We start from the raw sequence: 14,763 nt of genomic DNA on the forward strand, positions 1-14,763 counted from the left end.
GAATGTTCCTTGAATTATTTTCTTTGTATGGTCGATATAAATTGATATTTTATAAAGGTCATGCACCGATATACCTCAGCATATCAACTTAGAATGTCGATAAAGGCTATTCACTTCCACGAGACATATTAATTCCCAATCTCTATAATATAAGGACTTATATCGATTCAGTAGCTTTGTAACAAATCGATTTATATCGTAAATAGTTTCGATTTTTCTTCAGTGCCAGCTCTACAATGAATATTTGTGTTTACCTTCTTTCATCACTCAAAGAGTTGAATTGTGATGGCAAAAAATTTTACTCACACTAAATCGTCTGAATGTGTACAATTAACGAGGGAAGCTGGATTAGAATAGGTTGTTAGGGGAGTCTAGTATTCAAAGCGCTCAATAAATTTAAGTTTCTCTTTTGCAAAGGACTGGACTGTTTTTTAAGCAGAACAAATTGTTGTTAGTGCTATGCTAGATCTATTGCTTCAAGTAAAGGTTATTTTAGAGAAGTAGCGTGCATTTCCACAGCAGGGTGACAATACTGATTCTGAGGGCATTAACTATACACTTCAGACTAATAGAGATCACTCAATCTTACTAGATTTTATAGCAACTATTCAATACAAGACTAATATGGAAGCTTAGTTATAGTGGAATCTATGAAATAGTTTGAGGTCTCAAGGTCTTTTGGAAAAACTCAAGAAAATTCTAGAATGCCTCTTTTAGTTGCAGAAATTTTGGTGTGTTTTTCATAGCTGAATATTTCCTGTGGTAGATGGCTACGTAGAAATATGTCAGTATTATCTTCTTGAATGTACTACTTTGTCGAAACTAAGTTTGAAGCCCCTTTGACTCCTTTAATCATCCATTAGTACTATAAGTATCAAAGTTACTTGTTCTTATCATAAAAAAGTATAATATCCTAATCTGAAATTAAGCTCAAGAACCTAATCTAACCTAATTTTAGTTTTTTAGTCAACTAGAAAATCACACTACTTTTCAGTAATTTTTAATTTCCGAGTACAATCAAAGATGTCTACCAATCCTTGGTTGTGTATATGGAGAATAAAAGTTTCCTTCGAATGCAAACAAAAACTATTGTACATACATGGACTTTGACCAAAGAATGTTTATTAATAAATTTTTATAACAATAATCATTAAATAGAGCATGCATATGTATATGTTTAATATCTATGGTTAGCGATAGCATATTTTTTTAACTGCTCATATTCATTTATCTTTAGTATTATTGTCCAACTTCTTACTACCAACTGGCCTCACCGCTCCTCCTTCACCTGGCACCTTCACTTCATTAAGAGCAAAATAATCTCCTTGACTCCCATTTTCCACTTGCACTTGATTGTAGCAACGAAGTTTAGCTTGTAACAGCTGCTATCATGGTCATAGCAGCAAGTTGCCAAAACACTTTGCGTTATTGCCACAAACAACCACTGGCCATGACAATTGTCACTCAGCGCATTCGAGGAATTAAAATGATTATTTTTTCGCTGCTAACACTTAGCTGATAACAGTCTCATGCACATACTCATACATAACATGGACATGTACATATGTGTGTATGTTTCTTCGTATGCCTAAATGCGCAGTTAAGAAGTTGTTATGCAAGACGTTGGCCATTAAAACTTTCAAGTTTAGCTGCTCATTCTAGCGGACACTTGGGACGACGAGCAAATCGAGTGGATTGAAAATAGAAGTACTTCTCTCTTTCTTCAAGTACACGCCATTATAATAAAAAAGTTTTTCCAGGACTTACCCAACTACGGCTAGTTTTGTATATTTGTTGTGAGTATATTGTGTTATTTTTAACTTCGCAGAAAGTAGCCACAGTCGTGGCGAAATTAAAATTGTATTTTTTACAATTTTCCTCTCCCGGCTGTGTCAAGTTTGTCTTTATAGAAACCTTCATTATTCTTAAATGTTATCACTAAAAGCAAAAGCAAGAAAAAGCGTTTACTTCGGCTACAGCGAAACTATAATACCCTTCACAAAATCTATAATACCCTTGACAAATAAAAAAGTTTACATACCAGAACTTGGTTTTCATCATTCAGTTTGTATGGCGGCTATATGTTATACTTATCCGTTCGGAACAATTTTTTCGAAGAGCATACCGTTATTTCGGGTAATAATGCATGTCAAATTTCATGGGAATATTAAAAGAAAAAAGTTTTCCACACAAGCTCTTGGTTCCCATCGTTTAGTTTGTATGGCAGCTTCTTCTTCTTAAATCTACTCAGCTCCTCATGCTGATCGTTTATGTATATATTTTATAGGGTTTCCGACTTTTCATTCTGGGTGTTATATATATCGTGGCAACTATATGTAGATATAACTAAATCTGACCGTAATCGGTAAACGGTTCATCCAACAGAAAACGTTTTGCTGAGTTTTCCTAGCCACTTTGTTTGATATAAGTAAACAACAACAAGATCTTTATTTTAATGTTGATCTGTCAATCCGTATGTCAACTACATACATATATACCATAGTAATCCGATCTGAAATATACACACCTATACGAAAATATCAGCATGGTCTTGGACAAATTTCTTGAGGATAACATATCTTGTCATATAGTACTGTTTCCTATACAAAAATTTTACTTCGATCAGTTAGTTTGTATGACATCTAAGTATATGCTTTAATGATGAGATCTGGACAACATGTTCTGAGGTACATAGTCTTGGACAATAATCTAGTCAAACTTCATGAATACATTTTCTGAATTAAAAAAGTGTTAAACATCTTTTTGAAGTTGAGTAGTTTGCTTTAGTTATTTCTAAAAAAATATTAAAATGATATTCTGAGTATTAATATACTCCACAGATCCATACTCTTACTTTTCTTTAAAAAAATTTAAAATATTTGATATTTGGTCAGTAGTTTCCGGTGAAGTTAAGCATCCTTTAAAAACTCCGAAATTCTCAGCTCAAACTCCTAAGCTGGGGAAGATTTACCCTATCACATTAAGATTTATTAACTGTTCTTCAAAACTGTCCTTAGGTAGGGCACCAAATTCCTAATGAGTACTTTGTACTTTGCTCCCGACGATCTATAACTTTCAACATAACATAACACACAATGAACTTTACTTCTAAGACTAAGGCAAGCATAATTGTTTCTTGAAATGCAAAAGAACCAACTTGGTTTTTAAAAAGAGAGTGAGATAGAACCTACATATTTATTGCTATCAAGTAATATAAATGTATTAAAAAAAGAAAAAATATTCTTCATTTACTCTGATAATATTCATGCCCTCATTCTAGTGCTGAGAATCTCTTAGAAAAAAAGTGTAATCCATTAACATATTTTTGTTGTTAATTGTTCAGTAGTTAAAGTTCTTGTTAGTTCTGTATACTTAAGTGCGAATATATGTGGATAATTTGTTACGCACTCTGAGAGACTCTAGCTTTTTGGAAGTAATGAAAATATATCTAACTCTAACAATACTCTAACTTCTCTGTGAGGAGTGTAGTTTTAAGTGCGCTACTACTATATTCTCTCTTCTCGATCTTTCTAGTTATAAAAATTAATTATGAAAACGAAGTTATAGTAGTTAAGTAAAAGTTTATTTCAAAAATTTATAATGTAGTAAACTGCAACTCTTATCCATTATTATTATATTTTGCTAAATTTTTGTAATTTGTTCGCAATTTCTTATCTTTACAGATTTGCTCATCGAAATGCTGGGCGTGTTGGCCAGCTACAGCATCACAGTGAAAGAGCTCAAACTGCTCTTCGGCACCATGAAAGCGGTGAATGCCAAATGGCCACGTCACTCCGCCAAATTGTTGAACGTGTTGCGTCAAATGCCACATCGCAATGGACCGGATGTGTTTTTCAGTTTTCCAGGTCGCAAAGGATCGGTGAGTTAATCCAAAGAAAATGAGCACAAAACCTCCTTAATCATATTTAAATCGTATAAATGTTATTTAAAAAAAAAACTAAGAATTTCCGCATAATATTTTAAATCCTTGGAAGTGCCGTGTAATCCTTAGTAATGCCAGAGGACAAAACGAAGGTCAATCACTGACTACTTCAAATAAAATGCCATTGTCAATTATTTTACCTCCAACTACATCATTGCCGCTGAGCACGTAGCAGCCGCAGCGGCATGCTGGTCCAACCCCGGCCCCTCGTACAGCAGCCTAATCTTTTATTTACTAGCGAATAATTCACAGACGTGTTTACGTTTCTATAATTCACTGCGTTTCACTTTGAAGAAGCTCAAGATTTCGCCGCTTTATGCTGCTGTTGCGCAATTTCCCGTTATGCCACGTAATGCCATGTTGCATTATTAATGTGAATGTGTGGCAGTGTGGCAGTGTGCTACCTTTAATGTACATTTCTAACGACTGCAGGTGGTTGTGCCCCCGTTAGAAGGCGCCTAAGCAACACTGCGCTTTACTCTCACTAAATTAGAATGTTGTAGCAATTTTTTCGCAGATTTATTTTTCTATTGCCAACAATAAAATAACGAAAAGAAAAATTGTGCTTTTGTTTTTGCCCCAAGTCCATTTACTGCGTCGCCGTTTTATTACATCATCATGTGGCGAAATGTTTACTTTTCCATTGCCATTTCATTTTTATTCGCCATTTTATGGGCGAAGATTCGCACAGAAATCGAATTCCAAATGCGCCGCGAGTGTTATGTGCCTGGATTTTTGTATTTTTCGTATTTTTATACTCTCGCAACCTGTTGCTACAGAGTATAACAGATTTGTTCACCTAACGGTTGTTTGTATCACCTGAAATTAATCGAGTTAGATTATTATTAGGGTTATATATATATATAAATGATCAGGATGAAGAGACGAGTTGAAATCCGGGTGACTGTCTGTCCGTCCGTCCGTCTGTCCGTCTTTCCGTCCGTGCAAGCTCTAACTTGAGTAAAAATTGAAATATCTTTATGAAACTGGGTAGACATGTTTCTTGATACCGTGAGACGGTTGGTATTGCAGATGGGCGTAATCGGACCACTGTCACGCCCACAAAACGCAACTCCGCCCACTCCCCATATAACGGTACTGTTAAAAACTACTAAAAGCGCGATAAATCAAGCACTAAACACGCCAGAGACATTAAAGTTTATCTCTGGGATGGTATGAGATGACCTTATAGGAACCGCGTTCAAAATTAGACAGTGGGCGTGGCACCGCCCTCTTTTAGGTGAAAACCCATATCTTGGGATCTGCTTAACCGATTTCAACTAAATTCGGTGCATAACGTTCTTTTCATATTTCTATATTATAATACGAAAATGGGCAAAATCGGAGTACAACCACGCCTATTTCTAATATAACACCATTTTCAATTCCATCTGATTCTTTCACTTTCCAGTATGCATATCAAGCAACAATGACTGTATCACTTTGCGTGAATAATGCGATTAAAGTATGCCACCTTGTGACCAAAAATTGTCTAAATCGAGTCAAAACTGTTTAAGCCCCTAAGTACTAAATATGTGGACCCCAGTGCCTATAGTTGACCTTCTACCGAAAATATCAGCCAATCCACAAAGAAATCTCAAACGAGTATACCATTTGACTTTGCGAGAGTATAAAATGTTCGGTTACATCCGAACTTAGCCCTTCCTTACTTGTTATATATGAATTAGACGACTGTTTGTTATGTAGATATATGTGTGCGTATGTGTTGATTGCTCGAGTCAATAAAGGGTAACCATAAAACGTGTGCAACGGGCCGTGTAGGCGTTGGAACTTTGTTTTTGTTAAATTGCATGCATAAAAATGGACGCGCCAAGCTAAACAAATGTTTGAAAAAATATTCACTAACGGTATTTTCTTTGTAATTTAATACATACTGAAATGGAATTGTAGGCAGAGTGTTTAGTTGTGCGCGGCTTATAGTAAAATTTTATGTCTACCATCAGTATTTGTGAAGGACTCAATTTGATTACTTTGTTTTATTTTTTTTCAATTTCAATAAATCTCGCAAGAGTTATATACAATTTATGTATATATTCAGGTTTATTATAGTCTAATGTTCTACTGAATCGCAAAAATTAATTACATGAAAATATTTCAAGCATTTTTGCGTCCCTTTGGCTAAGACTATTTTTTCACTAGAGCGTTAATGTGCAGACAACTAAATCGCCGTGTAACTAAATCTTTCGTAGCTCTCACACAGCGATCATTCAAGAAATCACTTGTCATACTTGTATATTCGTTATTAGACTTATTATTGGTAAGAACTTTAAAGTGTATACCTAAAGTATCCCTGGAACACCTAAAAATCAATCAAATAAATATATCAAAAGTAATGCAAATTTTTTCAAATTATTTCATTTGACATAATTATAAGAATTCTGAAAAAGTTTTTAATTTTTTAAGCCCATGTAAAGTTGCTGACCCACTATACTACTAAAATATGCAAAATTCTATGAAGTATTAAAGTTAAACTGAAGGTTCATATTATTTCAGGTTAAGCAATTATATTGTGTTAAATAAAGCTTACCACAGATGGCGCTGTGATGCAATTTTGAAATTGTTAAGCTTGTTTAGAAAACTACTTAAAAATATTTTTTTCATAGAATTTAAACATGCTGAACTCAAATACCTACACCACCTGCTATCTTATTCATAAAAAATTTATTTTTCTCATATGAAATTCCTTATTAAAGACAGTTAGGCGGGACTTGATCAAAGTCGAGCTACAGTGAAGGCCAAAACGAGCCGAAGAACACGAAAAATTAAAAACATATCATAACTTAAAAAAAGTAAACACCATGCAGAAAATAATTGAAAGGAATTATGTAAGTAGTTGTCTTGTACAGCAATGAAATTTGTTATAACTAAAAATTAGGGTCACTGCTCCTTAAAATTCAAAAATGTAGGAGCTTAAGTTTTCACAACGCTTGTGCTCCTGGCGACCAACATAGTTTCTTACAGTACCTGAGTTGATGTCTATTCCGCTTAAAAATATTCTAATACGGGTCCCTCAGAATATAAAGCAAACTTTCCTGTCATAGAAAAATCTCTTATTAAAACGAATATACATTCAGAGGCGGCTTCCATTTGAAATCTTTTAGTCTCCACATACTTCACAGAAAGCATAGCGTAAATACTTGCCGAGAAGGACTCAAGTTAATGACTTTCATGATACATTTAATGAATATGAAATGCTATAATACCCACTTGGCTTTCAGTCTACAAGGAGCAGTCGGTGGAGAAGAGATGGATACACCAGCTATTAAACCAGAATGATGACGAATTGGTTTCCAAAAATTGCGCGTGACATTAAACGAAGGCAAGAGACAGAGCGAGAGGGAAAAAAGTTGTTAAACAACTTCGACGCTGCTGTGGAAAAAATGCAAATAACTTTCGAACTTTCGTATGTAACATCAAACTGGCGAAACTTTATAAATTTGAGCACAAATTTTTTCACTTCTAATACTTTCATGTTGTTTTTTGTTTTTGTTTTTAATTTTATTTTGCGTTTTTTAATTTTCCAATTTCGCTTAGTGATTGCGACATCAAAAGGCGGCGGCAACCCTTATCAAATGCCTTTGTAGTCACAACTTTTTTACTCGACGACAACAACAACGCGTCTGGACAACGAATAGAATAACTGCGTTGCCAATTTCAAATTTCATTGCTTCATATTTCAATTTGGCTGGCGCATGCAGCGGTGTTACAACTTTCTTCTTCCCTTTTTGGTTTTTAGTACTGTTTGGACGCCTCTGCATTTCAGCAACTTTTAAGTGTGTGTGTGTTTGTGTGTGTAGCTCAGCATTTCAGTGTAGATTTATCAACAATATATTTCTGGTAGGTGTGTGTGTGTGTGCGATTTTTGCATAACTTTTCCATTGAAATATCCAAAATATTGGCAAAGTTTTGCTAGCAAAGCACCGGCGCTCCTGTAACTCCCCTGCGGCGAAAGGGAATGGATGACAAAATTGCGAATGCCCGGCAACAATGATGACAGCAGTGAGCGCAAAAGCGAAAAAATAAAATAAAACAATGCCGAAAAACAGAAATTGTTTTAGCAACAACAAAAGCAGTAGCCGCAAAAAGGGCTGGGCTTGCGGTTTTTTGCCGAAATGAGTTGGAAAGCTTGACGAAATTCCCTGGTAACGCATTTCACTAATAAATTGGTCAAAATTATTCCCAACTCTATTATGGACGACAGCAACAACAACAACAGCAAAATGGTAGCAGCAACGCCAACGTCAGCACGTTGCCTCAGTAACGACAATGAGCGCAACAATAGCCAACAACAACAGCAAATATTCGGAAACATAGTTGCCAACAACTCATGAAACCAAGCAGCCCACCACACAAACAACGACAATTCGATCATTTCATTCACCACTTTCTGTTCGCTGCGGCAGTTCGCTTTGTGCTGCTTTCTTTTTATTGTTCGCTCTCCAACATTTGTTTTGAATTTTTGCATTTTCAGCGCGCAAAATTCCTCTTGCGCCCGTTATGCGAACCTTCGGGGCATACTTAGTGTCACAAACGCGCCAAAAATAGTTTACGAAACGAGAATTGATTCTGAATTGCTGCGAGCTGTGTATGCATGTTGACAGTTGTTGGTTGTTGAAAAGTACGAAATGTGGAAATGTCTTGTCGTATTTTTGTAGTTGGTTTAGAAATAATGTTCTCAATTTTTGAGTTGTGCGATATTAAGATATTACTTAGGTGCTCAGGGGAGCCCAAAGCAATAGAAGTAATAAAAACACTCAAAGCTTTGAATATGTATCATTTGTTTAATGCAGCTTTTGTTATATGTGTGGATTATCTTAATATATAATGATAACTGCTTACAAGTAAAATATAACAAGTAAGGAAGAGAAAATTGTATTGGAACCGAAGTCTCGACAACTGTTTTTTGTTATAAAAATATTCAAAGTTGTAAATAATTGAAATAAACTTCGTCATTTTAATACACAATATCTGACACTTATATTCTATTTTTCTGTGAATCCATTTCATATTTATGTTTCAGTCCTTTAGGCCAGTTCTTAATCGACAATTTTTGTTTAATAATAACTTCATTATGGCCCGGTTTTTCTCCTTTACACTAAAACTTTACGTGTAAAATAGCAATAGTTCGATGACATCATCAGTAAAATTGGTAGAGAGATTAGAGTTCTAATCTAAAGGATCATTTTTCATTTATCTTGAAAATGGAGCTATGCCTACAGATTCTAACCGCATATACAGAAACTGCTATTAGCTTTAGATATGGTATATGAAAATCAGACATAGCAAATTACTTCTAAAGTTATTATTTAGTTATACTGACTCAACACTGAAGTCCCTAAGTGTAAAAATCTCTGCTTTTTGGATACATAAGTTCCAACATTTGTAATACAAAACTCAACCCGTTTGTTCACGCTTGTCAAAAACAATTTGAGTAAATGCGTTGAGAGTTGAGAGAAGACGTGAACTTTGAGCTTTGAGTAACTAAATAGTCATTTGAAAACGTACTCCACACCCATATCCTCAGTGACTTTTAAAGATTTTGAATGAATACTTCCAAAACTTTAGACGCGTTTTTCTCGAAACACTGTTTTCAGAGGCAGTAACAAAAATTTCTACGAAACGGCTGAATTATAAATTGGCCCGAAGCTTCCTTGGTACTGGGTGTTTTATCACAGTAATAAAATATCTATCGATTAATATCGTAATATTCAATAAATTCGTACAGTTTTCATCTCTTGTTAGTTAGCTCGCTATTGATCTGTATAAAAAAATTTCAATTTTTATTTGATCGAACTTCGTTAAAAAAGTAAAAATCATGCAAACACTTTGAATTTTCAACCGTTTTCAATTTGAAACAAAACAAGTATAATTGTTGCAAACATTATCGGCATAAATCATCCGAAGGGTCAGATGACACTACAGTCCCAGTGCAATTTCGGTCACATGCAACTAAGCACACAAGAATTGGCAATCTAAAGCCACACTGAGGTTTCAAAAGTAACTAAGTGACTACAGCAGTGCATCTGCAACAACAATCGCTAACAACTACCAATCCCGTTACTCGCACACAGATTGCGTCATAAATCATAAACTTCATTTCCTCTCGATTTTTCTGCAGCAAGTAAGAAGTAGATATTGATTTATGATCTGCAACCAACACATGGGCAAAGAAGAACAAAGAAGAGTCGCATATACCTATACACACACACACTTATATATATAAATAAACCTCTTCTAGTATGAAGAAATAGTATCTTTTATGCAGCACATGCTTTCTGCTTTTTACATTAGTTAGCAAGCATTGGCCTTTATAACTGGTCACCACTTTCAGCACTTGCACCGCTTGTTTAGTTCATTCACATTGCGAATATTGCAAGTTGTAATGCCATATGCCACACACTTTCGCATGAAAGGCTTGCAAATAAGCAAACTAACAATTTGGTTGTTGCATACCTACAGGCGTAAAGACAAAAACGCAGTCAAACGCCAGCAGTGAACTTTGAGCATTGTTATGCCTGGCATACTAGGTTGCACTGAGGCCTTCCGACTATTTTATTTGCCTCCGAAAGCAGCTGCCGTTGCTTACGTCGCCACAGTGGAAATGACTTTCTAGTTTTGAGCTGCTATTTGTCCGGAAAGGTGTGGTGAACTCGTTTGTGTTGGTGGTAATCGGTGTTTATTAAGTTATAAGTCGTACAAAATTTGTTTAATATTTCTTGGTGCTAGTGATTTGCGGTTTTAGTTAAAACATGCTCATATTTTCCTTCCATTACACAAAATCTTTAGAATATTAAATGAACACCACATTTATTATTAAGTTTATGATACTATATAGTCAGAAACGATGGGGTCCTAAGACCTCTTTATATACTCCCTGCACTTAGAGACGTTTAAAAAACTTTTTAGTTTCACAAAACTCGAATATAGTAACAATTTTGCTGTGTAACATGAACTGGCATTTACAAACACGAAGTTTACCACACAATTTTTTTCTCAATCTCGCACTAAACACTACTTTTTCATCTTTAAAGTGGTACGACTTTTTTTCGCAACAAAATTTGGCCACATAATTCAAAAATATTGCGGCACTTTTGTCTCTTTTGAGAGTGTAACAAACATCGTTTTGTTTACTTTTCTCTAGATAGTTTTCATAAACACCAAACCTTAAACTCAAGTTTTTAGCAAATTTGAACGTTTCATAATTTTTTCAATTGTCAGGATCATAGCCACATAGACGTAGCTTTAGCATCTTTGAAGATCATGTTAAACTTGAAATCTTAAGCAAATCTTAAACCAAAACGTTTCCTACAAATTATCTGTCTACTCAGAGCCGCCTTCAAATCTAGCAGAAACACAAATTAGTTAAGTGCAGTGGTACATTCAGCAAACATACTGCTACTTCTAAGTCCCAACTTTACCACCTGATAACAATAGTTTTGAGCAATACGAGTACTATTATAACTGATATTATAGTATTAGAGCCATATCTTTAATTTTAAGTTCAAAACTGATTTTTGATTGCCCAAATATCTGTTTCCGAAAATTGTAAAATTTTTAATCTGTATCAATATTTATCTTGTCACCTTGAAAATATGCTCCTTTTACAGCGATACACATATGCCACCTCTTTTTCCAATCATCGAATCATGCCTTGTAGGTCCGCGTCCTGGATCACCTTCAGTTCGCTCTGCGAATTTTCTTGTACGGCCTCAATCGAGCTGAAACTGGTTCCATGGAGTGGTAACTTGAGTTTTGGAAACAAAAAATAGCGCATGGGGCCAAATCCGGTGAATACGATGGTTGATCGATGATATTGAACAAGTTTTTGGTCTTAAAGTAGAAAGTTTCCGGAAATTGTTTTTTTTTTATCTTCGCGGTTTGGTTCATCATGAATTCATTCCGACGGAACAGACGGTCAATAAAGAGTATTATTTGAGCGTTTTTAGGCATTTGCGCAAAAACATCTGTCGTAAAAAAAATAAAGAATTCTGGGCCAATAATTTCCGGAAACTTTCTGGTCAATTCACTCAGATTCAAGTCATTCAAGTCATTCAAGTCAAAACTGACACTCATACTTAAAAAGCTGAATCGTAAAGTTTTCCTACAAAATTCTAAATATGGCAGTCTTTAAGTATTTTCTTAAGAAAGAAAGAGAGTATTTTGACAGGTGTTCAGCCAATATTTTCTCAAATATTTTTATATGATCTTATTTCCTCAATTATCGAATTAGAAGTCAAGGTATGATAATAGTAATATAAACTAATTTTTGTAATGACAAAAAAAATATAATAAAATAATTCCAACACACTTTGGTTTAACATAAATTCACAACCTTGCGAAAAAATCCTTACAAATGTCTTTGATACACTAATGACCCACTCAGAAGCAATTGACCACTTCCTAAACATACTCGTTCTCTTCTAGGCTTAAAAAATTGCAAATGAAGCTAATTAAAATAGTCATAAATTCCGTAGGCACTCTAAATCCCAAACATTCATTGATTTGTTTTTCTTCTCTTTTTCATTGTGCTTCTTACAGGCTATGGTGCTGCCGCCTCTGGCAAAATGGCCATACGAAAATGGCTTTACATTTACAACGTGGTTTCGTTTGGATCCTATTAATTCCGTGAATATCGAGCGCGAGAAGCCCTACCTCTATTGGTGAGTACAACAACATACATACGTACATACTCAATTTGTAATAAATGTTCAAACACGATAATAACTGTAAACGTTCTTGGGAAAATTTTTACTTAGTGCAGCGGCAACTCTTACAGCTATATACATTTTTCTCAATGTCATCTTTATTACTTTCATGTTCTTTTATGCATTCGCTTTAGCCACCGCTGTCATCTTCGTTTCATTTCATGCTTTTGTTCTCTGTTCCGTTATTTCATCTTAATGGTATACCATTTGATTTAATTAATTTGAAATATTGCTGCAATTTGCAATTCATTAATTCCTCCCCGGTCAGCTGGGCAGCGATACTCATTGTTACGGTACTCATACCCTTCATTTCATTTATGAGAGTGCCAAAGTCCTGCCGCTTCGGCTTCGACTGGTACTTTCAAGCATTCGCAACTAATTTGCCTCATTTTCTTCTTTGCTTTATTCATTTTGCTCAAATTTTTGCCTTGGCTTCATTGCTATCGCCTTCATTTGCTAGCAGCACACACACACACAAATATATATATATATATGTACATTTCTCTATCACTTTCGAATTTGTGAAAATATTTGTTTCAATTCTGCTCTCATTCTCATTCCAGTTTTAAAACATCGAAAGGCGTCGGCTATACAGCTCATTTTGTGGGCAATTGTCTGGTGCTTACATCGATGAAAGTCAAAGGGAAAGGTTTCCAGCATTGTGTGAAATATGAATTTCAACCGAGAAAGGTGAGTCGGTGCTAGTTAAAAGCACTGGGAGGGCAATTTTGAGAGTTTTAATTCTTTTTAACTTAAGTGGTTACAATATTTCGCCTTTTATGAATGGCTTAGCTGTAATGGTAGGTAGCAGCGATGAGTTTTGTCATAAAGTCACGCTCACTCGGTATTATTGATGCAATTACGGGTAGTGCTTTGATTCTCGAAATTTTCATGATGGGAAATTACAGCTTTTTAGTTCACCTACCAACATTTCTGAGATTGTAATAGCTGTTTTGTGAAAAAATCATTATGAATTAATCCTTTATATTCTCTGGTTTGACAACATTAAACAAACTCCACTAATTTTGTTAAATGGTTGGTTGAAACATTTTCATAAAGCAATAAATTATCAGAATTTCAGCTATATAACGAAAATTATTTACATAAATAGCAAAATTAATTAATTAAAAATAAATTCTAGGGTCAATAGGACGCCGCATTATCGTCACATGGTTAATTTTGGTTTTTTGGTAAAAACTGATAGAAAAAAGTATTAGTCATTTTTATTGTTATGCAAATATTTTTTTAACCCCCTTCCTTCCACTTAAGAAAAGTTTTAGAAATAATTGCATTGGCTATGAAAAAATCAAATATAAGATATATTTTCAAATATTTTTCATAATTCTATTGTGGACTTCAGCCAGTCAAATAACTGAACCCAAATGCAATTGTAATCAATTTTCTCTGATCCCCTGTTTTTATACGCAAAAGTTTCGGGCATTTTAGCTCAACCTCATTTCAGGGTATTTTGTTCTCTAAACTGAGACCCTTTACGATATATCGCTAACTTTCGATTAACCTGTTCAAAATATTATCACAAAAAATACTGAAAATGTTAAATCCTGTTAATTTCGAGGTTATGTCCTACAATTTATGATATAAAGTGAATATGCTTAATCCAAAGGATTCACAGAAAGGTCAACTGGTTGCTTTGTAAATAAAGTATGTTGAAAATATACTTTACGGTATTAATCACCCTATTTATCAGATTAGGGCCACTTAACCCTTACCAGTCTAAAGTTGGTCGTGGAGTCCGAGACTCACCGCAACATTTTTCAGTCGCGGCTTTTCTAGATATTTCCAAATAACACTTTTCGATTAAAGAAGAAGAAGGGTAGGAAAATTTCGGAAGTCCATTGAAATAAAGTTGAAAATAAAGCAAAGTAGAGTTCTCCAAAGATTCCATTAAGGACTGTAGGTACTTCAAAGCTTAAGTAAATCAGAATTGAGTTAACCGAACTTTCCTTAATCAAAGTATTACTAATGATTAATTTTTACTGGGTTTAAAGCTATTTATTGAACCTTTATAATTTAAATTCGCCCTAACTTCATTGAGCTTAATTTATAATAATTTTATATAATACGTATTTACCA

The 14,763-nt window shown here is 34.6% G+C and overlaps 1 protein-coding gene across 17 annotated transcripts in view; it reads left to right on the forward strand.

Annotated features, from left to right (window-relative positions):
* The window catches only part of rg (A kinase anchor protein rugose), a 480,528-nt gene that overhangs the window by 391,781 nt on the left and 73,984 nt on the right, over positions 1–14,763 (forward strand). For all 17 annotated transcript variants that reach the window (XM_036366220.2, XM_070110254.1, XM_036366224.2 and 14 more), the window contains 3 exons: positions 3,684–3,880; positions 12,503–12,624; positions 13,233–13,359. In XM_036366220.2, the coding sequence (XP_036222113.2) occupies positions 3,684–3,880; positions 12,503–12,624; positions 13,233–13,359 (446 nt within the window). The remainder of the gene's footprint in view (positions 1–3,683; positions 3,881–12,502; positions 12,625–13,232; positions 13,360–14,763) is intronic.

The sequence above is a fragment of the Bactrocera oleae genome, chromosome 5 (assembly GCF_042242935.1).
Source record: "Bactrocera oleae isolate idBacOlea1 chromosome 5, idBacOlea1, whole genome shotgun sequence".
NCBI classification, from domain to species: domain Eukaryota; kingdom Metazoa; phylum Arthropoda; class Insecta; order Diptera; family Tephritidae; genus Bactrocera; species Bactrocera oleae.